At 42.5% G+C, this 26,355-nt stretch overlaps 1 protein-coding gene across 5 annotated transcripts in view; it reads right to left on the bottom strand.

Annotated features, from left to right (window-relative positions):
• Positions 1–26,355, bottom strand: part of PHKA1 (phosphorylase kinase regulatory subunit alpha 1) — a 3,177,076-nt gene that overhangs the window by 940,077 nt on the left and 2,210,644 nt on the right. For all 5 annotated transcript variants that reach the window (XM_044057561.1, XM_044057557.1, XM_044057558.1 and 2 more), the window contains exon 26: positions 9,362–9,491. In XM_044057561.1, the coding sequence (XP_043913496.1) occupies positions 9,362–9,491 (130 nt within the window). The remainder of the gene's footprint in view (positions 1–9,361; positions 9,492–26,355) is intronic.

The following is a 26,355-nucleotide window of genomic DNA, read 5'->3' as shown; positions in this document are numbered from 1 at the left end:
TATCCATTTTGAAATAGTCTGCTTTGAGACAGCCTTTCCTTGTGATCCTGCAGCATATGCTACTAACAGTTGCTCAGTTTTTCTGAAAGATTTTGTTTTGTCCAAGTAGAGACGTAGCTGCCTGTGTATGTCCAATGAGTGCAGAAGTCCTTCCCCTTTACTCTGGGGATTTGGATAATGTTGGCAAATGAATGGTTTGGTTAAGAACCACACCGCATACTACCTTTGGCATAAATGTTGGGTTTGTCCTTAGAGAAACCCTGTCCGGATGAAAAATGATAAAAGGTTCCACTGCCATTAATGCCTGTAACTCTGAGACTCTTCTTGCTGAAGTTATTGCTAGGAGCAGAGCAGTTTTCCATGATAAAAATTTTATATCAGCTGTATTGGCTGGCTCAAAAGGAGGCAGTGTGAGTTTTTCCAAGACAAAGTTGAGGTCCCATGCAGGTATCGGTGCTCTCCTTGGGGGTCTTATGTTTTTTGCACCTCTGAGGTACTGTTTTAGCAGTGGATGTGAGAAAATAGGAGGTTCTGTACTGTAATGAGCTGAAATGGCAGAGGTATGGATCTTAATTGATGAGAAGGATAGGCCTTTGTCCAGCATCTTAGTTAGGTATTGTAAAATCTGAGAAATATTTGGAACAAGTGGTTCAAGTCCTTGTGCCTGGTTCCAAGTGCAAAATCTCTTCCATTTTTCTGCATAAGATTTCCTGGTGCTGGGCCTCCTCGCTTCCAAAATGGCATCCATAACAGCTTTAGAGAGAGGTGTGTTCTGAGTGGCTATATTATTTGCCATGCAGCCAGATTTAAGGTCCTGAGTTGGCTGTGCAGGATCTGATTGTTTTGTTGAGTCAGAAGATGAGGAATTTGAGGTAAAGTCCAGGCTGGGCCTTGAGACAAGCTCTTTAGGATTGGGTACCAGTGCTGGCGTGGCCAGTCTGGGGCAATCAGAATCATTTTTGGGTTCTCTTATCTGACTTTTTAGGAGTACCTTGGGAAGGAGCGGCAGTGGTGGAAAGGCATAAACTGTTAGGGTTTTCCAGCTGAATGATAGAGCATCCACTTTCCATGCTTGTGAGTGATAAGTCCTTGTGCAGAATCTCTGTAGTTGGCAGTTGGGGGGGGGGAGGCAAATAGATCTATGTCTGGGCATTCCCATTTCCTTGTTATCATGCTGAAGACCTGTGGATCTAGTTTCCACTCATGAGGGTCCATGAGGTTTCTGCTTAGTTCGTCTGCCAGAGTATGTTTCTTTCCTGGCAGGAATTGTGCCTGCAGATGTACTTGATAGGTCAGTGCTGTGTTCCACAAAATCATGGCTTGCCTGCAGAAGGGGTAGGAATGAGTGCCCCCGTGCTTGTTTATGTACCACATAACTGTAGTATTGTCCATCTTTAACAATAGTTGTCCTGGATGTAGTAGATCCTTGAAGGCTGTCAGGGCATTCTGTACAGCTAGCATCTCTTTTTGATTGATATGAAGATGCATTTGGTCCACGGGCCATGTGCCCTGAATACATTTTCCTGCCATGTGTGCCCCCCAGGCATAATCCGATGCATCTGTTGTTAGTGTCTGCCTGGCCGTGGGTGTAGTGAAAGGCTGTCCCTTGTTGTGGTGACAGGCCAGTGCCCACCATCGAAACTCCTGTTGCAGGCAGGGAATAAGAGTTATTGTTTCCAGGCTGTGGGAATGTTGAGTCCAAACACTTTTTAGATACCATTGTAATTTCCTCATATGCAGTTTTGCATATGGAGTTAGCATGATGCAGGATGCCATGAAGCCCAAAGCCTGCAGAATTTTTCTTGCAGGTAGCTGGGTCTTTGTTGCCATCATTTGAAAGTAATGAGTCAGTTGCCTTTGCTTGACTGTCGTGAGATAAGCCATCTGGGCAGATGTATTTAAGCTTGCACCCAGGAATATTATCTCTTGAGAGGGCACTAGTTTTGATTTATTTTCGTTTACTGTGTACCCTAGGCAAATTAGTAATCTTTTTACAAATGCCAGATGCTTTAGAAGAATGTCCTTGCTCTGCTTGAATAAGGGAGTCGTCCAAGTAGGGATATATTTGGATTCCTTTTTGTCTGCAAAAAGCAATTACTGGTGCCAGACATTTTGTGAAGACCCTGGGCGCAGTAGATAAGCCAAATAGCAGTGCAGAGAATTGGTAATGCATTGAACCAGCTATAAATCTGAGGCATCTTCTGCAAGTTTGTCTGATTGGGACATGCAGGTATGCCTCTTTGAAGTCCAAAGCAACTAGCCAAGCCTTCTTGCCCAGCATGGGTAGAAGTTGCTGCAGTGTCAACATTTTGAATTATGGAACGTCCAGGTAAGTATTTAAAGTAGACAGGTTCAGTATTGGTCTCCAAGCGTTGTCCTTAGAGTAAAATCCTTGCCCTGCTCTTCCTGTGGTACTTTCTGAATAGCCCTCATGTCCATGAGAGCAGAAATTTGTCTTTGTGCCTCTGCCAATTGATTGTGTGGCAGGTCTGGCATACCTTTTGGTCTTGGTAGGGTGTGAAAGTAGAACCTGTAACCCTGAGATATTTAGTACCCATTTGTCCTGGGTGATCGTGTGCCAATTTTGTGAGAAAAGTGCTAGTTTTCCTCCTAAGGATGCTGTCAAAAGGTAAGTGCTTGGCATAGATAGAGGAAAGTCATTGGGACTGTTTCTTATAAGGTTGTGATTTGTCTTCTCTGCCTTTGGGGGCTGAAGCACCCCACTGTTTAGGTCTATATGAGCCCTGGGGCTGAGATCTGCCTCTTGGGCGTCTGTATCTGCCTCTTTGTGGCCTGTCTGACACTGGAAAGGACCAATTTTTTGAAGGCCAGTTCCTACTAAATCTGGGTGGCTGAACCTGTAAGAAATCCTTTACTGTCTGCATTGATTTTGCTTTATCCTCCATTTTCTTTAACACCTCTTCTGCCTTAACACCAAACAAAGTATCATGCTGTAATGGAGCATCCAATAATTTTGCTTTAACATGATCAGGTAAACTTTGTTCTTTAACCAAGCATGCCTTTGAATGACAGAACCTGTAACTGCAGCTCTGCAAGAAGCCTCTAATGAATCAAAACCACATAGCAAAGTATGCTTTCCCACTTGTTCAGCTGCATGCAATAAATCCTGCATTTCCTTATTTTCAGGACATTCTGAGCTTGTAAGCATTTTCTGTTTTAGCAAAGACATTAGGTATTGTTGATATTTAAGCATGTGTAACTGGCAGTTTAAAGCCCTTACAGCTAAAGTAGCAGAGGTGTAACCATTTTTCTCCCATCTGTCCAGTGCTCTAGAATCCCTATCAGAGGGAACAGGGTTTTTTGCAGTGGAAGCCTTGACCCCCTTGGGACCCTGAGAAGCTGTTTCTGGGCCAGCAGCAGGGTTTTTATAAAGACATTTATGAGAATCTGGGACCCTGTAGTACCTATCTGGCTTGACTGGTGCAGGGGGTAAAGCATCAGGAGACAAACTGGATTCAGAAAAAAACAACAACATCATCATCTAGTACAGGGGGAATAGCAAGGGGCCTGTGCTGAGGCAGTAAAAGAAAGTCTCGGAGCCTTTTCTTGGATTCTGAATAATCCTGGCTCTCCAAATGGAAATGCTCCCTCATGGTGTGCAAGGTTTCCCCAAAAGAGTAATCCCCAAGAGGAGAGGCTGAAGGGATAGATTCTTCAGTGTCAGTGTCCTCATAGGGAAGAAGAGAATATCCCTGTTCTGAAGAGGAATCAGAGGAAATAGAAACCTGGTCAGAGGAGTCATAGTCAGTGTCTTGCCTAGGCCTTTTATCAGGAGGGGGATGGGAACCCCTGATCAAAGTAATAAGGTCCTCGGCCATTTTAAACATCTGTTTCTTTGGCATGGATGACCGTCCTGGAGAATGCTGTACTTGTTTCTTTGTCTTTAATGGTGTTTTAGACTTTGCCTTGGCTGCTGAAGTGGTCTTGATAGTAAGCTGTGTAGGTCTGAAAACACCCTCAGAAGCTGATGCCTGCTCAGCAGCTCCAGACCCATCAGAGGGAATAGTTTCCGTAGGCCCAATACCTTGAGTTTCCAGAGGCCTAGTTGTCTCCACGTGGGAGTCGGAGGCGGCCTGTGGCTCTGAGGTAGCGGGTGTCAGGGGCTGCGAAAGCGCCTCAATGAGAACCGGCGACTGGCCTAGAAGAGGCTTCGTCATCTGTTTTGGACCTCAGATGCCTGTCCATTTCTTTGTCCTTGCGCTTTTTATGAACTCCAGTCGTCGGTTGTTCCGACGGCATTATATAGATAAACCTTCGGCCAAAGTAATGTAAAGCAAAATCAAACAGACGCTTAATAGTGCGTTGGTTGAATCTAGCACAAAACCGACAACTAGCAACATCGTGGTCAGGGCCTAGGCAAGGAACACAGTTAGACAGAGTCTAGTTGAACCCCTATAAACTCCAGCTTGTTGAATGGGGACAAGTAGTCCCCAGCTGACTGAAAAGAAGAATATAATGGATTGCTTGTGACAGTCAATGCCTCGAAGGTGCCGCGAGGAGCTAATCATCAAAGACCTGAAATCCCTGCAGCCACAGGTGAGGTGCTACCACTGCCATACATTTGGTAAACACCCAGGAAGATGTGGTAAGACCGAAGGGTAGGGCTCTGAACTGGTAATGACTGGCTCCTAACTGGAAGCGAAGATGTCTACTGGAATGCCTGTCCATCTTGATGTGATAGTAGACATCCTGGAGATCCACGGATCACATCCAGTCATCCTTACATAAGACAGCCAGAATGGACTGAGCAGTGACCATTCGGAACCTGGACTTTTTGACTGATAGACTGAGCTTGCTGAGATCCAAAATAGGATTCAGGTCCCCTGTCTTTTCTGACACTAAAAAAAAGTAACAGTAAGTACCAGATCCTTTTTGTCCCGTTGGGACCTCTTGGATGGCTCTTTTTTGAAGAAGTTGCTGAATTTCCTTGAAGGCCAACCTCGGATTGGGTGGAACACTGGAGAGATATCTGCGTAGGGGAGGGGGTTCTGAAAAGGGAATGAAACAGCCCCTGGAAACGATATTTAACACCCACTGATCAGAAGTAATGTTTGTCCAGGCTAGTGGGGTGAAGGGAAATGCAATCCCCTACTGCCTCCAGGGTAGAGCAGTCGGGCAAGAACTCAGGAGTGCTGATAGGGCTGTTCAGAGAAGGGTTCCCTGGAGCCCTGATTTTGTGGAACCCCCTCCTGCCTCTAGGGCAGCGTTGGTCATTGAAAACTCTCCTCCCCCTGCCATTGGAAGAGGAGTCATCATGAGTGTCCTGGAAGGGAGACTGTGCCTTCCGGAACCACATCTTCCTAGTTCCTCGCTGGGTCTTGCAGAAGAACCTCTGAGGAGCAGAAAGCTTGATCCCGACCGCAGACAGTCTTCTCCTCCTGCTCAATGCGGGTCAAAGTGTCCTTCACAGAAGCTCCAAAGAGGGTGGGACCCATCAAAGGGGGCATTGGTAAAGGACGCTTTGAAAAGTTCCGCAAACCCACATAGATGTAACCCAGCATGACGCCTTATAGCTGCCACTCGAGAGGTAGCTTCTACAGCATTGAAAATTAGCCTCATCGAGGAACTGGTGAGGGACACTGGAGTAGAAAGCTTGGGAGACATCTTTTTGAAGTCCTCCACCAGCAATAGCTCTAATGGAAGTGAAGAGTTCTTTGACCAAGTCCCTTTGGAGGCGGGTAAAGTGTGCCAAGTAATTAACTGCCCTCAGTCCAAAAGTAGATAAAGCATACATGCACTACACCCACGATGGTCTATCCACCCATTACTTCATGTTCGGGGGATGAACCGTGGAGCTCTGCCATCTCCTATTTAGTGCCAGTGGCAACCACGATGGCATCAACTGGAACTCCTTTGCTCCAGAAGAGGCGGTCCACAGGAGGCTGAGGAATTTATCTGCTCATTTGGGAACTGGCTCCACAGTGTTGGGCTCCTTCCAGACCCTGCTGGTAATAAGATCTACTAACTTGTCTGCGGAGGGGGAGGGGGGGGGGAGACACCCAGGAAGTAGATGGCTTGTCCCACAAGCCTTCAGAAACACGGACTCCTCCAAAGATGGGAGTTGGGGAGACCATCCTCCCTTCTGCTTCATGATCTCAAGAATGCCCCCAAAGGAGACATCGTCAGGTGGAAATCTGGGAACTCATTCATCAAGGTCTGTGCCCTCAGTGAGGGACTTCAAAGGGGAGTCCAAGGGCCTCCTCTTCCAGTTTCTCTTATGAGGTACCTCCTCCATGGGGGGATCCGGGGAGGACTCAGAAGAAGCAGGGACCCCTCAAGGGGAGGAAAAACCCTGACGGCTCAAACGGGAGTACTGACCCTGGACAGGATGGAAGGCCTCACCACCCAAAGTAGAGAGAGGCAAGGATGACCTGGAGGGGTGGGAGATGAAACTCTGGTCCTGGAAAAGGTCCTCTCTACCATCCGGAAGGCCAAGGCTGGAAGTAATCCTGTCCCCAATCTCAGAGGGCGAAGTCCCCCAGACAGGAAGAATGAGCCCCGGACCAGCACCACGACCCCCCTGATGATACCAGTCCAGAGCTATCGAAGGACCGAGGCCCCTATGGGAGAAACCAGTCCAAAAAGCCTGGACCCGATCCCACCCTATGGAGCAATCACCAACCACAATGGCAAAGGGCTCACTCTCGTCTGAGGGCAGAGCAGAGCAGAGCACAGCAGGGACCCTGACAGGGTCGAGAATAGAGGAATACTCAGCCCCGCTGGGATCTGACCATGGGTGTCTGAGTCCCAAGGTTCCAAACCTCTTGGGGTTGGAAGAGGAGAATGGCTAACTGGAATAGGCGAAGGCCCCCTGGCTGGATGGGCTAGGAAGCCAAAAGCCTCAGCTCTATTTGGGCTTTGAGGAAGCCTCCTCATCATCCTGTCCATGTCAGAAGGCAACAGACTCCTGGATGATGTGGAGGAAGAGGAGGAGTGGGTGGACTTAGCCAGTGACCCTAAAGACGTATGCCAGTCTTCCAGAGTTCAGCTCTGAGGCCTAGGAGCCGAATGGAAAACCTACCTGGAGTTAGAGGGTGAAAATGTCTGTTGAACTACTCCTGTTGGACCCAACAAACCTATCAGAGATCTGATAGCAGAGAAGAAGTTGCAATCGCATCCCACAAAGACTCCGCAGATCTCGGAGATATGAAGACCTCGGATCTGAAATGGTCCGGGTTGGGGTCAGATCCAGAGATCTAGGATCTGACAGCCATGGTTTCTTAGAAGCCACCAAAGGCAAGGAAGGGGTCTTCCTCTTTAGAGCCGAAGGGGAAGCCTTAGAGGGAGCCATGCCTTTCAGAAGAAGTTTATTGCGGCACTCCACCAAGGCCCTGGGGTTTAATGCTGCACAAATGTTGCATTCAGCCTCCAGGTGGGGAGCTCCTAAACAATATTAGCACTCCTCATGCGAGTAGGAATTGGCCATTTTCTGACTGCATGAAGAGTACTTTTTAAAATGGAAGGCTTTTTAGACATAGTATGGGTCAAAAACACAAACAAATACAGAAAAACACTAACTACACGAGCCCTAACGGCTAAGAGAAAAAAGGGTGCAAAAAAACTCCCGACGAGCAACAAACTACCTAATTAACTAAAACTAAGGGAGGGGAGGGAATTACTATACAAAAAACTAACAAATCACCTAAAAAGAGTTAAACCCACTAAACGACACTAAGGTAAAGCCAAAAGCAGAAACCAAACATTTATCTGGATGCAAGAGCCAAGGGGATAGCGTCCTTAGTGAACAGCGGCAAACAAGACCTGAGAGGTAGAGGGTAGCAGGGCATTATCGAGAGGGAGGAGCTTGAGCCTTGGATATGTCAATTTGAATGTTGCTGGCTTGGCTCCGATATCGGATCCAAGACCCTACAGTGATAAATAATGACATGGATAACATCACATGCTAAGTTTCTGTGACACAAAAACTTTCAGTGATCTCACTTTAAAAATGCAACAGTACATTTAGTTCTGGGGGGAAAAAAAAGGAACTGAATCACACTATAGTGTCACACAAAGATCACTAGAACTCTTCTTCTGGTAGCTGATCCTTATGACTTGGTCCTATTCCAAACTGACGCCAATCTTCATCCACTGTTCACTGCTCAAGAACTCTTCCAAACTATTCTGGAATCTCTCTGTTTCTTCTCTCCCTAACTTCTCTTAAATACTTGTTCCTGTGCAACCTCAGAGCATCCCTCCCTTTTACACCCCGATTCACTATGGGGTTTCAATGGCACAAACAAATCATTAGAAGCCCCTTCTTAAAAACATAATAGTATCTTAGTTGCACCGTAAAACACAGGAATAGGTAACCCCCCTTTAAACAACAATACACACATTAACGACACTAACAATAACTATAGTGCAATAGTATTTACATAAGAAAATCGCATTTTTCTACACTTCAAAACTGGAAATGATTACACTGTGTTAAAACACACACACACATACATACACTTTTTCCTAAAAAACATTTTTGGTCAAAAAATAAAAGCATGTATGCAGGAGCTAGGAGCTAGTTACACATTTAAATTCTCTTGTACAATACAAAAACATAAGCAAGATGCGGAGAAAAGCAGAAGAGACTGAAAGTCAATGCTGTATTTATACAAGTGTCTCACAACACTGGTATATATGCCTTTGTATATGCAAAATGAGCTTTAAAGCCTTCAGAGGGAAAAGGGACATCTGGACCATAAGGAATAAAGTACAGGTAAAATCCTTCTTCTTTCGGCTTCTCACCACAGTGGATCACCTGTCCGCTCATGATTGGCACTGGAGTTTTTACGGTCGAGTTGCCAGCCCAGTGCCCAAGGCACACGTGCATGCACTCATGCCCTAGGGCCAATTTAGAGTGTCCAATCCACCTACAGCATGTCTTTGGGATGTGGGAGGAAACCGGAGCCCCTGGAGGAAACCCACTCGACCACAGGGAGGACATGCAGACGCCGCACAGAAGGCGCCCCAGCTAAGGATCAAACCGGAGAACCTCTTGCTGTGAGGCGGCAACGCTAACCGCTGCACCACCGCGGCCGCCCAAAGTACAGGTAAAATCCAAATGGTAATATTTACTGTTGTAGTGATTCTTAGCAGTAGATTTATGATTTCTACAAGACAACCAGTAAAACATCTTCAAACAACCTTTACTTTTATTCTGAAACTGTCACCTAAATATGTCTCCAGCTCTTTACAAGGGAAATTGTAATCCTTTTTTTTTTTTTTTTTTTTTTACAATAAGCAATATAAGACAGAAAAAGCAGCCTGCTACACAGCAGCTAAGGAGAAATATCACATTTCAGAAAAGAGAAACCATTATCATTAATGGTTAAGTTGTATTTACCTGAACAATTAAGAGATTGAGCCAGCTCTGTTGCCATAACTTGAATTATTAATCCAATTCTTAGACGAAACATTTCAGAAAACAGGGAAGGTTGTGTTCTCATATACATTGCCAGATATACCATTATTTCCTTAAAAAAGGAAAGCCACAAAGTTAAAAGACAAGATCACAACAAAGCTCATATTCTTGTACCACCATTCATCTTGGCTCATCATTAATTCAGAAGATCAAGTGTATTATACATCTGACAATAAAACAGTCCTGTGCAACTACATTTCTTCTATGAAATACATTTTTGACTCTTGTACTTTGAATTATCTCAAGCTTTAGGGTGAAATTCTTTGAAAAACAGTATGCACTGCACGTGAGAAGTTCACAGTGAAATGCACACTGCAGCTGTAGAACAGATAGATTCAAACCAGTTATACAACTTGAACTACACAGCTAAGACAGAAAATACAATTTGGAGGCAATATCCTGCTTACATCTAAGACTGATGATAATTCAGAGACAACCTGCATACAATAAGCTGCCTAAACGAAAGGAAATGCAAAGCAGATAAAGATTTTTATCAGGAAGAATTCTAATACACACAGGTCCTAAAGCCCTGGATATTACATGGTTGACTAAAAATCAATTGACTGCTTGAGCACTAGATGAGCCATGTAGGGGAGGCTGAGAATGAGGGGCCCAACATAGTCTCACGTATCCTGAAAAGGTAATGGTGGTCTGTCTCACTGCAGTATCACGGCCTACTGGAGAGGCAAATACATGGCATGCATCACATGAGCTGGGGCAGGAGTATGGCTTTGCAAAGCTACAACTGTGTTGCTGCATTCATGGGTGTGTATGGGAATGTGTACAAACTAACAAGATGGCAGAGCAGGCCCTTGCATTTGGAAGCATATAAGTCAAGTTAGGGCTAATAAAAATAAACATTATGATTGCTCTCTGGGCGACTGCCTCTTGTGATCATCTTTCTTCCTAGGGAAACAAAAGGGTTGATTGACTGTGGGAGAGCTGGTGGTTGGCAGATGGCAGTGGAAAATACATTAAAAATGGCACAGAGGGGTAAAAGAGGAGCTACAGATACAAATGCAGTAATTCTACAGTCACTACACAGACATGTAGCTTACATCCTTCTAAGTTGGGAATTGCTGATTGAAGGCTCAGTGTCTGTTATTCTAAAACTGTTATTAGTTCTGGTTAAAGCACTTGGGCTTTAGGCCAGTTATTTTTCATTAAGACGATTTGTGGTCTGCACTCTTCTGGGAGAAGAGGCTAGATTCTGCCCTTCTGAGCTGGAAATTTCTGGTTAAAGGCTTATTGTGTCGGCTTATTTGAACTGTTTCTTTCTGAAATTGGTGCACCTTGATTGCTGTCGCATAGACTAGATTCAGGCATCCTGAATCTAGTTTTGTTTGTATAACTTTAGCACTAATCCAATCTCTCTCTTCTGGAGAAGGTTCCCCTGCACCCAAGTGGCAGGAGTGTGCTGGAACAGGGCTCAGTTTTGAACTTTTTTACTGGTTAACTGGGTAATTTGTTTAAATCAGTTTGCTTGTTTTCTATTGTTATATAAAAATGCACTTTATTCATCTGCTTTTACTTTATTTGTGTTTCTTCCTACTTTACTTCATTTTGCTTTTGCTGCTTGTTCTTAAAAGTACTTAATTGCATTTATTCTGCTGCATTTATTGCTGCTCATTAGCAGCCTGATTAAACTGCAACTGTTATTCTAAGCCTTCGGTTGAAGCACTTGGGCTTCAGACTAGTTGTTTTACATTAAGGAGGTTTGTGGTCTGCACTGTTGTGGCAGGACAGGTAGCTTACATCCTTCTAAGTTGGGAGTTGCTGACTGAAGGCTTAGTGTCTGTTATTCTAAAAGTGTATTATTTCTGGTTTAAGAACTTGGGCTTTGGGCCAGTTATTTTACATTAAGAAGGTGTGATCTGCACTCTTGTGGGAGGAGAGGGTAGATTCTGCCCTTCTGAGCTGGGAGTTTCTGGTTAAAGGCTTAATGTGCCTGCTTATTTGAACTGTTTCTTTCTGAAATTGGTACGCCTTGTTTGCTGTTGCATAGACTAAATTCAGACCTGCTGAATCTTTGTTCATATAACTTGAGCACTAATCCAGACCATTTTTTTTTGGAGAAGGTTCCCCTGCACCCTAGTGGCAGGAGTGTGCGGTTAGAACTTGTCTGATCAAAGACTGCTGGAACAGGGCTCAGTTTTTAGCTTTTTATTGGTTAATTTGTTTAAATCAGTTGGCTCATTTGCTACTGTTACATTTAAAAAAAAATACACTTTATGCATCGCTAGGGTTAAACTATTCCCCACGCCATAAAGTCTGCTCTTCAAATTTTCCTTTAGAACTATCCGTTTTTTTTAGTTTTAGCACTAAAATCTGTTTTTATTTTCCAGCTCCGCACTTGTTCAGAACTCAATGTAAGCACTAAATAAGCTACAAATTACTACAGCACTCAACGTTCCTCACTTGTCTAGAGGAAAACAGTTTTTAGTACTTAATAAATAAGCACCTATCCAGGCATGTCTAAGGGTCTCTCGGTGTTTTCTCCTGTCTACCGGATGAATCTGGGCATCTTGGGGCAATGCAGCAATTGCCTCATGTACACAGACAACCCTCTCCTCCTACCACCCAACACTACAACCTGTGAGAGATGCACTTATATAGCCAAAGTGGAAGCAAAGCTCTCTTCATCCAAGACTGGACTAGACAGTTAAGAGGAGAAGGTTAACACTTATACCACACCACGCTCATCACACAGTCCCTCAAAAACTACACCACCAAAAAACACGCATAGAAACATGAAACGCACACCTACATTCACGGAGGCTCTCAATAAAAATCTGCTCAAGCAACAGAGACCTCGAAAACAGAAACACAAGCAACCTCCACCCCAACACAACCCAAATGACACATAGCCCACAAACTCAGTGTGCCGCTCAACCATAGCCCATAAGGCATAACAACATACCCAACACTCTAGTCATAGGTGACTCTATAGTCAAGCACTCTGATGTACCACTCATAAGGCTAAATAAGGATAAAGTTACTGTCAGCTGCCTGTTGGGTGCCAGGGTCCGCCACATAATGCACGTACTCAGGTCACTCCACAAGTACAAATATGACTGTCATTGTCCATGTTGGTATGAATGACCCGAGACGTACCTCCCTAGACTACATGAAGAGAGACATGGAGGAGCTCCCCGATCTTGTAGCCCAGGCAGGTATGACCCTAGCCCTGAGTAGCATCCTGCCATCACCCAGAATGATATCACAGTACAAGGACAAAATGACCGACTTCAACAATTGGCTAAGCTTCTGGTATCATTCTAAGGGGATCCAGTATCTGTCGGCCTGGGATGACATGATCGACAGACAACGATGCTTTGCCAGAGATGGCCTGCACCTGTTGCCCTTGGGATTCCGGATACTGGCTAAGGCTCTTGCCACCCCTATAGTGCCTTTTTTAGGCAAGGTTCAAATGACAAATTCACCACCTTAACAGATACAAACAAGCAAAATCTGAGGGTAATGCTACTCAATGCTAAAAGTCTAAACCTCAAAATACATTCACTCGAGGCACTCCTTAAAATGGAGAACATAGACATCTGTGCAGTAACAGAGAACTGGTTCAAGGCTCCAGAGAGCACCTTTGCATTACCAGGCTATAATTCATACCACACTTTTCAGCCACCTAACATGGACCGAAACACTAAAGGCGGAGGCATGTCCATATCATTAAGGATATCCACACCTCCAGGCTAGTTGCTCAGCATAATGCATCCCAGATTATCCAAATGCAACTGACTCTGGGCAAGACTGCAATCCAAACTGTAACTTGCTACAGATCCCTCACCATGTCCCAGGATTCCCACTCCTCATTTCTTGATACACTGGAAAATATTAGGGTACAACCCAACAACCTAATAATAGGTGATTTCAACTACCCCACTATTAACTGGGAAAACTACTCATGTACCAATGCATTTGCTCAACGTTTTCTGGAATTCATAAATTCCAAAGCCTTGGATCAGCTTATCCACACCTCCACCAGGGGCAGCGATATCCTAGACCTGGTCATTACCAACATGGATGACCGTTGTTCCACACGAGAAGTCAATTCCTCGTTGGTCAGATCCGACCACAAGCTAATCACCCTACACATCCACATCCCGCCCCCACCCCCTATTAGGGAAATCACCGCAAAAAAAATTCTCCAAAGCCAACTTCGCGCTTAAGACAGAAGTGGCAAATTTCACGACACCCATACAGATAGACAATAGAGGTACAACTGCTGAATCCTACACAAATGCACTTTATAAGCACTTACACGAGTGCATGGATCATGCTATCCCTAACAGAACCTAGATGCTATCCTCCAAAAAAAGGAAGCCAATCTGGTGGTCCCCTGCCATAAACAAACTCTACAACAGAAAAAAGAAACTGTTGCAAAAAAAAAAAAGAGTAAAATCCCATGATTGGAGGAACTCCCTTGGTCAGCCTCAGTAAGAAGCCGAGATCCCTCAAAAAATCCTCCAAAGCTAGTTACGAAAACGAAATTGCCACTGATTCTAAAGACAACCACAAAGCATTTTATAGCTATGTTAAGAATCTCAATGGCAACACTCAGATCTGCTCCGAGTGACAGCATAATGGCACTAAATTTACAGAAACAACTGATATTGCCAACATCCTGGCAGATAGGTTCAGTGCTAACTCTACCCCCCCCCCCTTGCTCACCCCCTAAAGGGGCCATCTGTATACCGGAAGAATGCAAAGTCCCTGTACTCATGGCTGCACAGGTAAAAACCACACTCTCCAAAGCCAAGAACACAGCATCCATGGGATATGACAACATTCCAGGCTGTGTTCTACATGAACTGCAGAATGAACTGGCACCCCACCTAAGAACCATGTTCAATTATTGCCTCCCCTCAAGCTTTGTGCACATTGAATGGCATGTGACAGCAGTTATCCCACTCCACAAAGGGGGAGCCATCACAGACCCCGGGAACTACTGCCCCATTAGCCTAACGAGCCTGGTCTGCAAGGCCATGGAACATATTATCATGGATCTTATACACACAGACATTGGTAATCTCCAAACTCTGGACCCCACCCAGTTCAGGTTTGTAAAAGGCAGATCATGTCTCCTAAACCTGATAGACTTCTTTGAAGCAGTCACCAAAGCCATAGACGAGTGTAAGGTGATTCACACAGCCTATGTAGATCTCGCCAAGGCTTTTGATACCATCCCCCACCCTGGAATTATAGATAAACTCACTAAACTAGGTATAAATCCCTATGTCACAAGATGGGCTGCCAACTGCCTCACTGACAGAACTCACACTGTGAAAGTAGCAGACACCAAATCAGACTTCAGACCAGTGACAAGTGGAGAACCACAGGGTTCAGACCTGGGTCCTCTCCTGTTTGGTATCTACTTTTCTGAAGTAGAGGCCAACACAAAAGGTCTTTGGCTAACAAAGTTCGCAAATGACTGCAAATTAGGAGTCATAATCGAAACTCCTAACGATGTGGACATCCTACAAAAGAGCCTCACGGAGACAGATGCCTGGTGTCAAAGCCATGGCCTCAAGCTCAATGCCAAAAAATGCACTGTCATCCCCTTTGGTAAAAACTCTGTACCCATGAGTTACCACATAGGTGGTAGTCTACATTACACCGAAAGTGCGATGAGACCTTGGGACACGGGTGGACAATAGTCTCTCCTTTGATAATCACATCGTCAGAGTACTCAGGAAATCCTTCGTGGCACACCTCATCACAAAAGTTTCTCATCCAGGAAAAAAAGAGGTCACTGTTCCCCTCTACTCGTCACTCATTAGACCCATTATAGAGTACAATGCCCCTTTTGGTATGTACCTCACAAGACATCTACAACAAGTTGAAAGGCCACAAAAATACCTCAAAGAGGATTACCGGCCTCAAACAGATGCCCTACGCAGACCGTCTCAAAAAACTCCAGCATTACTCCGTTGTATATTGCCTACTCAGAGGCGATCTCTGCCTAACATACAAAGCTATGTCAAACCCAGAGCTATTGGATATGCTCCACTTAAAGAAATCCCAATCCCAATCCCTCTGGGCTATACACTCTAGGGACCTAAACCTTGTCACTACAATAAACAAAACATGCTGAAGGGATAGATTCCTGTCCCAGAGACTTCCCATACTCTGGAACAAATTACCTGTCTATATCAAACAAAGCTCCTCATTAGCACCCTTCAAGAAAAATCTTGATGATTGGATGGGAAATAGGAAATTCACCCCGGGGATCACCTCTGTGGCTCTGCTCGACAAGGGCACAGGAAAATAATTTTCTTGGGTGGCAAAAGCCAGGGTACCTTTCTGGGTTGGCTTGTATAGGCCCTAGGGCCACTAGCCTAGTACCTACCTATGAACTCCGACACACACACATCTAATTATCACTTTTTTTCTTAATTTTCCCTACTGAAAACCAAAAATGCCATTGTAGCAGCAGAGTGGCAAGGAACTATGCCATGTCCCACAAACAATGGACAATAAAAGGCACAAACATAGATCTCAATGACAATGGAATGCTGTCTTGTCATGTTACCAGCATACAGTTATCAATGCTACATCAGCATTCTAAGTGTATTCATGGGCAACAGCAGATATTCCCGTCCCCTCCCCATGCACAACTGACACACATACACACTAGTAAAGAAGTGCACACAAAACAGCTGAAAGATTGGCTATCATACTCCCAGTATACAGCTGTCAATGTTACAGTAACGCAGCAGCAGAAATGCCCCAATAGTTGCCATTGGGACGGACTTACAGCAGCCCAGACAAAGGCAAACCCATAACGTGGCACAGCCTCATAGTCTTGTGATGTCCCTCACAGAATAGAAAGATCAAATAACATATAAACAATCCATTCCAAACATAAATAAGTAGTAAGCACAGCAAAGTCATCTTTGTGAGCTGCAGTGCACAGCCCTGCACATTACAGCAATCAAAAGTACTACACATTATGCACAGGCATGTTCTACAGATGACCGTGCATCTATTATCCACATAACTGCATGCAGGCAGCTTGCTACCAAAGTGTATCAAGTGCAATTCTGCTATGCATCTTCACAGTATAGGTGTAACCTTTCCTCTTAAAGACTTCATGCAGTTATGCTGTAATAATGCTACTGTACATGCAGTGCAATATAAGGCCAGCAAAGTAAAGACATCAACTACTAAAAATGTGAATGTTATGACCAAGTCTAGCTGGAGATGTTCTCAGAATGTCTAGGCCGTAACGCACAAAAAGCGCAGCTCTCTCAGCCATGAAACAGCTGTGCTCCTATGAGTGCAATGTGTATCTGTACCACAACAAAGTACAGTTGTATAAAAACTTACCATAGTTGTAGATGCTTTGATATGTCACCGATGCATTCATACTGACAATTAGGAAGTATCCTGCCAAGGATAACCTATACCACACATAAATTCACCCCCCAAATATTCTATGAACAAGTTAAGGGGTTAAGACTAAAAACACTACAGCTATGGCCAGATAACATACCAGACTGCCCATTAGTCAGCCTGGAGACTTATCCGATTCCCTATAGAAGCTATTCAATATCAGCTTCAAAACAGGCTTTTTGCCACATGAATGGAGGATGGCAAACTTTCCCTTGTGGAGAGGTGGGGCTTTAACAGTCCCAGTTAGTTACAAAAGCATAAGCTTGACTAGTCTCATTTGTACAGCTATGGGAAAGAGTATTAAAGAATTAATAAAAAAAGGATATAGATAACCTACAGACTCTCATCCCAACACAGTTTGGTTTAGTCAAGGACAAGTACTGCCTGGTCAACTTCTTTGAAATGTTACTGAAGCAATGGATAAGGGCAAAACAGTGCACACTGCATATCTAAGTCTCACAAAGGCATATGATGCCATCATGCACACTCGCCCAGCTAAATGTCAATCCCTATATAACTCAAAGGATAGCAAACTGGCTCTCAAACAAAGTTAGAGCTAGGAGTGAAGCCCAGGAGTCAATTCTTGGAAACTTCTCTTTGGCATTTACTTCTGAGAGGTTTAAAATAAGTGTTTATGGCTGACCATGTTTACAGATGACTATAAACTTAGTGCCATCATTAATCACTCAGAGGAAACCAGGAGGACCTTTCCAAAACAAATAGCTGGTGTCAAAACCATGGACAAAAACTAAATGAAAAGAAATGTGCAACACTTCAGCAAGCATGACTTCCTTTGTAACTATCACACAGCCAATACACCCCTGAAAGTTGATCCTGTACTCAGAGATGTGAGAGTCTTTGGCGACAGCAAACTGTCCTTTGATCACCAGACAGCCACTACTGTAAAGAAGTCCTTACAGGTTACATTCAAAGATATGGCATCCAGGTCCATGGGTGTAATTATTCCACTGCACTCTGCTCACCTAAGACTGATCCTTGAATATAAACATAAGTTGTGTACTTAGTAGATCACTAGCGTTCCTTAGTCTGTCTGAACACTGGAAACAGCAGGACTGGCTGCCTGTTGCACCTGGCTCTGAATTCCTCACAAATTAAAGCTCCTACCCTAACCATAATCCCTTAGACAATGACAACTTCAAGGGGGGAAGGGTTGTTTCAATACTGGGATAGAGAAAAACCACAGGACTGGTTGCCTGCGATGGTTGTTGTGCCTGGCTATAAATTCCTCTCAAACTCAAGCTCCTCCCCAACCATAATCCCTTGCACTACAGGCACTCCCCACACTAAGACATCACTAACCATACTGTACAAAGAACATGACATGAATATGCAACCTAATACATAAAGCTGGAACAAGTCTCACTACAGTTCCCTTAGAGTCTAGACGTGTCCAACCTGCGGCCCGCGGGCCGCATGCGGCCCTCAGAGCTCTTCCATGCGGCCCTCAACCTCTAACTGCAACATTGATGTATGCATGCCCCAAAACACTTTTTTTGTTTTGTGTTTTTCTCTCTCGTGACCTGTAACGCTAATGTCGGTGTGTGCATGCGCCAAAGCACCTTTCTAGTTTTGTTTTTGAGCCAAAAAAGGGTCAGTGTGTTTGCGCCAAACAGTGTGTGTGTGTGTTCTCGCTGAAGAGGGACTCATGTATGGATTTGCCGCTGTTGCCTTTGAAAGGGACAGCAATTACATGTGTTAATAGGTAAGTATGGAGTGAGTGAGTGCATGCATGAAAGCGGAACTGTGTGTGTGAAAGTGGAAGAAGTGTGTGTGTGTGTGTCTGTGTGTGTGTATGTGGGCATGACTGAGAGAAACGCATGCACAAAGAGGCTAACAATGATCAGTCTACCTACTGAACACAAACAAGTTAGCTCACAAATATATCATATATTAAGAGTACACTTTCATTTATTTATTTTTTATTTATTTATTTTACATTTGTTGACCGGGCTAGTCCAACTGGATACATGTCCATTTTCAGAGGAGGCCCGGGGAGAAAAGCTCCAGTAATGTCATACTAAATAAACACACTGTAAACATACAGAAACATCTAATGTAAAATTTGAAAATAGTTTAAAAAAAGACTAAAAAGTAGAAAGATTTGAGAAAGGCACTTAGAGTATTACAGCATCAGATGAAGTAAAATTTAGAAAAATGACCGTATAAAAAAGTGACTAGTACAATCAAGCATGGTGAGTAGTACTCAGGAGTGACAGAGTTAGGAATTAAGAAGAAAAGGTTAGTTTAAAAATCAAATAAATAGAGAAAAAATATGTTTAGTCAGGGTTGTTGCAAGAGCATAGCCAGTGGTTAGAGAGGAAAAGTTTTAGGTTAGTTTTAAATAGTGGGAGTGAGGTTAGGGTTGTAAGGTCTTGTGGTAGGAGATTCCATATTTTGCCAACTGAATTAGAGAATATGGTGTCTCCTGCTAAGTTATTTGATAAGGAAGTATGAATCAGCATTCTATTAGAGGAGCTTAGATTTCCTCAGGTTATTGTATGGTCTTATGAGGGTAGAGAGCACTGGAGTGTTGTCGGGATGGTATAGGGCTTTGTGGGCAATTGTAAGTTGGTTAAATTGTATTAGGTGAGGTTTCATTTCATTAAATTGCGGCTTTCCTGACAGGGAGAGTGTTGTATTGAACATGAACTCATACCTCTTAACTGTATGGATTTTCAAAGAATGTCTGGATTTTTGCCTCATCTTCCAATTTGTGTCTTTTGCTTAGGAAATAAAAGTAGTCATCCAAGGTAATGCAGTTCCAGGGAGTAAGAATGAGACAGCAGCCTAGGGTTAATGGGTCAGTAGTGGACTGACTATGTGGGACTGCAGCATATAAAGTTGTATTGTTTTTTCCGACAAACAAAAAAGCACCTAGTACTGTTTTTTCATTGGTGGGTTCTAAGCAGTGATAGATTGGACAACAGTAAGCATAGCTTTGGCGGATCGTCAATACTGGCAAATCAAGTGGGCACAATGTAATTTTTTAAATGTTGGGGATTTTAGTGTGTATGTGTGTGCTTATGTGTTGGGAGCAAGGTTGCCAGACGTCCCTATTTGGGCGGGACTGTCCCAAGATCAGCAGCCTGATCCCGAGTCCCGCCCTGCCGGTTTAAATCCCGGCCAGCCTCCGCTTTGTTTTTTTTTTTTTTTTTGATTGTCCCATATACCTGGCATACGGGCCAATCAAAAATTGCTAAACACGGAGCTTCTTGTGTTCCGCATTTAACACGAGAAGCTCCGTGTTTGATTGGTCCATATGCCGATATACGGGCCAATCAAAAATCGCTAAACACGGAGCTACTTGTGTTGAATGCGGAACTGCAATGCATTAAACACGAGAAGCTCCGTGTTTAGTGCAGAGCTACTGAGTGAGCTCAGTTCTTTAATGTGGAACTCTGTTCCGCATTAAAGACCTTTTTTTTTGGTCTTCAGTTGCCGAAGACCTTTTTTTTTGGGTCTTCACTTGCCGTGAGAGACCTTCTTTTTTTTTTGTCCCTACCTGGGGGGCTGGAAATCTGGCAACCCTGGTTGGGAGTGCTGCAACAGTAGATGATTATTAAAGACAGAGACTTACGGACTGTGGAGAATATGTTTCTTTGTTTCAAAACCTAATACTTGGGTATGCATGCCAGAAGTAGATTTTTTTTTTAAGACATAGCTTTTTGCCATTTACAGTGGATGGATATTTACATTTAATGGACAATGTATTAGTGTGGGCCTGTGGGGTTCTGAAGGATGCCAAGTCTACCACTGCCAATGTCTTGTACAGTGACCTGGAAATGGATATTGGAATGCTACTGAAAAAATATAGTAAGTGGGCTTAGAAATATAGTTTAATTAAACAAAGTGTACTTTCAATTTACAGGCCATAATTTAATTTATTTCAGGTAGTCCAGATACTGGTAGACTGTATACCATTAGACTTAATTAGGGAGAGCTGTCATTCTGGGGAAACAAGCAGCCTTAGTTTCAGTGAAAGCTCTGTGGTTGCTTGCAGGTAGGAAGTTGCAGGATGTTGATGCAATGTGTTTTATTTATTATTTTTCATGCATTTGTCATTTCAAAGCATGGTTTTCTTTTATGCAAAAGAAGGCAGGACTGAATGAGCCATATAATGTTTAATTGACAATAATGGGATAGAAACATTATAAGTGATGTATAGTGTTTGCAGCTACAGTTGTTTCAATGGAGTCTGTGATGCATAACTATTTTTGGGCCTGTGTCCCACTTTTATTTTTCACTTTGTCCAGATTTCTTGCTCTAAGGTTGAGAGGTATGGTTCCATACTAAATCAGAAGTTGTATTTACCTTGGAAGACTTTTCGGCACAATTATGAAAAACAGAGCCTTTTTAATATCTCTGCTTATTTCCAATATAAACTGCCATGTAACCTTGCAAATAACCTTCTTATTAAGCTACTTTACTTCTTTTGGAATTGACAGGTATGATTCATCTGTTCGGACATAAGCATAGACTAATAATGTGACTGATTTCTTGCAGCGGTCTGTGGTTTACATAATCACAATAACTTTTCTGTGTTTCTGGGTGTGTAATCAATTTAACAGTTTTAAAGATGTTTTCCAAAAATAAATAAATATATAATAAATAAATAATCCTGTCTACACTCTGAGCTATTGACAAAGTCTGGGAATTTGTTTTTTTCAAAAGCAAAGGTTCGCATTACAGCTCAGTAAACTGTCAATCTGTGAGTAACTTCTGCACAAATTAAAATGTCTGAATGTCAAATGGCTTTAGATTGGAGGGAAGTTTATTTTTATTTATTTTATTTTACATTTGTTTACTGGGAAAGTCCGACTGGACACAGGTCCATTTTCAGCGGAGGCCCGGGAAGAAAAACTCCAAAAATAACACAAAACAATATAACACAATACATGAGAGAAAGAGACAGCAAATTATGAATGTAGTACTCATACAATATGGCAGAGATTACATCGCATAACAGTGAGAATCATTGAGGTACAGAATAAACTTAAAAACATTTTTTTTACAGTTATAATTACAGCAAGGCAAATATCAATGAGTAAAGTTTTTAGGAGAAAGCTGTTTGTACATAGCTGAAGCTCTGAAACAATCTTTTGGTATGGATTAACCCGGGGATTGGCACAAGTTATATGTTTACACCAGTATGTAGCATTATAGTTTATGGTTTTCTTATTGATTTACTTTTTGCCGAGCAGTTGTTTGCTGATTTATTGATGGTCCTTTTGGTGGTGGGAAATTACATAGATGAATCCATCTCTATTATGAAATTTTTTTCAGATATTTTGACTTCCAGACAATTTCATTCAGTGAGTGGCTGTCATGTGATTACTGCGGTTGCCTATTTTACAAGTAGGGTCTTTTTGTGTGTGTGTGTGTGTGTGTGTGTGTGTGTGTGTGTGTGTGTGTAAGAGAGAGAGAGAGACTTAATATGTATACTGAATATAATTTTGCAAATGGAATTCTTAGTTAAATATGCCCCTCTTCTTGGGCAACTAGACTTGAGTAACCAATATTAGATCTTAGCCATCCAGCTGGGAAAGGTTAGTATGTGGATTTTCCATCTGGTTTGATGAAGGCTATGCGAATTACCCAAGGACTACATTAATGGCTATCCATCCAGCCATTGTGTTGCTGAACTACATTGTTTGATAATGAGAGGAGCTTTTTACAGAAGTTGAAGGTTTTTGTGTCAAGAACCTGTCCATAAAAAGTGGCTTGTTTATGTTGCAGTGAAGGCTGTAGTCTTTGTAGTGAGCGTTTTAAGTATAACCAGTATTTCTGAGGTAGAGGAAGTCTCTTAAGGCAGGATCTTTCTTAGCCTGGAAAGCAAGCCAATGATGACATTTATGGGGGCCAGTGAGAGACAGAGGAAAGCAAGAAGCTTTTTAGTCTGTTTGGATAACTAAGTGAACTTAGTCCTTTAACCTTTTTTGTCAGAAATGTTTGCAGTCTTTCTTTTGGCAGGGTGTTTTGCTGAGGCATTTGCCAAAAGGGGCATTGCACTCAATAATGGCTCTTGTAAAGGAAGAATACAGGGATGTTATGACCTCCTTTGTCCCTGGATAAGATACCCTTACTAATGAAGTGGGCCATGTAAAAAGCTTTCCTTACAACGGAGACAACGTGGTGGTCAAAAGTCAGGTTTCTATCAACCTGGGTGCCCAAGTACCATACGACTTATTGCGTGCTTACAACATTGTTATTAATGTGATAATTTGTGGGGACATCACTCTCCTCAAAGGGGATGATGATACATTTTTTGGCATTTAGCTTGAGGCCATATTTCTGGCACCAGTTATTGTTTGGGTAAGACCCTCTTGTAGCTTATTCAGAATTGTTTTATTAAGTAAGTAATGTGAATTCTTTACTTTATTGCAAATTTGTTGGGTTATTTTTGTGGATTATAGTATTGTAGGACTGCTGATGTTGACATTTTAAGTAGTTGGACTGCTGGAATGGTTTTCCCAGTGAGAAATGCTAGTGCTGTAGTGAATATCTGTTTATTTGTAAAAAAAAATATATATATATATATATATATATATATATATATATAGATAGATAGATATATTAACTAAGATGTTAGAGTTAACTGTTAGATTAGAGAATTAGAATGAGAATTAGAATTTTAAGGCAAATATTAGGCATTTATTACATTTATTCATTGTTCAAATGCACCTACAGTACAGCCAGGAGGTCGACTGTGGTCTTCCGGAGCAACAAGAGAGTTAACTATATGATATATTTTATATGCGGCCCCAAGACCATTTCTGTTCACTCAATGCGGCCCCAGCAAGCCAAAAGGTTGGACACCCGGCTTAGACAATGACAACTTCAAAGGGGGGAGGGTTGTTTCAGTGGTGAGATAGAGACTAGATAAATGTAATTATCTGGTATGTACATGACTTAGGTATTTCTCTGATTCTGTCTGGGCACTAGAAAATCATAGGGCAGCATGCCCAGCTGATTTAGGTAACCTAAGCCAAAAACCTTTTAGAATGGTTGCTTCCAGTGGAGCCTGAAGTCTGGAAAGAGAGTACTCAGACTAATATTTGGCAAAGACTGGAAAGGATTACTACATAGCAGCCACTGTAATGTCCTCTAATGGCAAGTTACATAAGAAAGAATTAGATGTTGTCTGAGCTCTGAGTGTGGCCAAGGTTCAGTCTGCAGAAGTTCAACAATGTATTATACAGTCTGATAACCACCTAGATAAAGAAACCTTTGAAATGTTATGACCTTTCTTGGCTGGTAAAAAGGACACAAAGATGATTAACTTTTCTGAAACTTCTTGTATGATCAAGGTATAAAAAAACACAGCTGCTTATAAATATCCAAATAATGAAAGTGACAGCTGCCTTATCAGAGTACTGGGGAAAACACAGGATTGGTTCAAACTGGTTTGTGTAGCCACTTTAGGTGTTAAGGATGAATTAGTTCAACATGTAACTATGTCCGGATGAAAAATATATGGCTATTGAGAAGAAAAGTTATGAAACTCTTAAATCCTGCTTGTCTATGTAATTGTTACCAGTAGGGCAGTTTTACCTGTCAAGAATACGAGATAAAAAGAACTTTCTTGCTCAAACAGTAGTTTGGTTAACATTTACAGCACAAAACTGAAATCCCTTGAGGGAGCTGGTTTTACAAAGGGTAGTCAGGAGTAAAAAGTTTCTTTGATAAAGGCTTTACATGTTTTAGGTGAAGACAATGAAGTCAACAAAATCTATCATGGAAGGAGGAAATGGCTACCAAGTGAACTTCGAGTCAGAAGTGGCTCCTTTGATGAAAAATTACACTGAAAAGGTTAGTACCCTATCAATGGGGGGGGGGGGGGGGCTGCTGTAGGATCTACATCATTTTTCTGCACCCAAATCAAAAATGTTTCCATTTACCTTGGAACATTTTTCTTGTTGAGAGTTTTTGGGAAGCTGTAATCAGCTCAATAACAGCTAGGGGAAGAAGTGCCTCATGACCATTACTGGAAAAGGAGATGCCTTGCAGGAAGATATGGGATCATCCGTTACCAACAGTTCAAAAAATAGATGTGAGAAAACCAGATACAGTAGTCGAAGCAAAGAAAACAAAAGTAGCATTGAACATTGCAATTGCTATACCCAGTGACTAAAGTATCTTACATACTGAGACACACAAAATCATAAAATGCCAGGATTTGCAGGCTGAAATGAGGACAATGTGGAAGAATGATACCCAGACAGTTCCAATAGCAGTAGGAGCAACGGGTCTAATAAAAATAATTTACAATAATACTTAGATATGTTACCGATGCATTTAACTCCATATGAATTGCAGGAGTCATTACTGGGCACACTGCGGGTGCTGTGAAAAGCATTTCTGGCTAACATCAAAGATTGAAACAATACTAATTTCATAAACTTTAATCACACTTAGATTTACAAATGGGGTCTATTCCCATCATGGTATTAGAAACCCAAAAGACTTGGAGAAATTAAAAAAGGAAATTATCACACAATAGAAAAATGTTTTTATTTATATACATTACACACTGCATACATGTTTTCTTTATTACATAAACTGCTCAATTCCCGTCTTCTTTTAAACCTCACCCCTTGGCCTGAGCTTTATTTTTCATGTACTGTTCCTACAATTTCCATTAATTTCTATGCAATTTGCTCCTTTCCTTTTACATTTTTTTTTTAATTTTTTTTCAATATTCATTACTTCACATACAGCTGGTCCAGATTTTGACTTCCATTTTCTAGTAATTGCTTTTTGGTGTCCAGCAAAACTAAAATTAACAAGGACTTGCTATGTCTAGGTAGTGCAAATCCTCTGTCCCAACTCAAAAGAATAATTTCCTTAGTTACAGCCATGTGGTCCCCCACTATTTCTGACACAGTATTCTGCTGGGAATTTTTTAAATCTGCCAGCTCGTTGCACTCCCAAAAAGACACATTCCCAGTTACCTCTTTCCTTCCCATCAGATCTCCAACATTTGTTAGATAAAATCTTTTCTTGGGGTAATTTTGCTGTCTGCTTCAGTGTGTCCAAGTAGCACCCTGTAAAGACTGTCTTGCGAAAGCAGTAATTAGGATTTGGCCATGTTGATCATGGTTCAGTCCTGGGACCACTCTTGTTTGGCATCTACTTCTCTGAAGTACAGGCCAACACTAAGGGACTCTGGCTAACAAAGTTTGCAGATGACTGCAAACTGGGAGTCATTATTGAATCCCCAAATGATGTGGATATTCTACAAAAGGGCCTTACAGAAACAAATGCCTGGTGCCAGAGCCATGGGCTCAAGCTTAATGCCAAGAAATGTATAGTTATCCCCTTTGGAAGAAAACACGTACCCATGAATTACCACATAGGTGGCAGGACACTAAACATCAAAAGTGTGATGAGAGACTTAGGGACACAGGTGGACAGTGGTCTCACTTTCGATAACCACATCGCCACAACAGTCAGGAAATCCTTCTAAGTGGCACACCTCATCA

This window comes from Protopterus annectens, chromosome 15.part0 (genome assembly GCF_019279795.1).
Source record: "Protopterus annectens isolate FY-2018-M chromosome 15.part0, PAN1.0, whole genome shotgun sequence".
NCBI lineage: Eukaryota > Metazoa > Chordata > Ceratodontiformes > Protopteridae > Protopterus > Protopterus annectens.
Note: the sequence above shows the minus strand (reverse complement) of the source record. Positions and strands in the feature narration are given on the sequence as shown.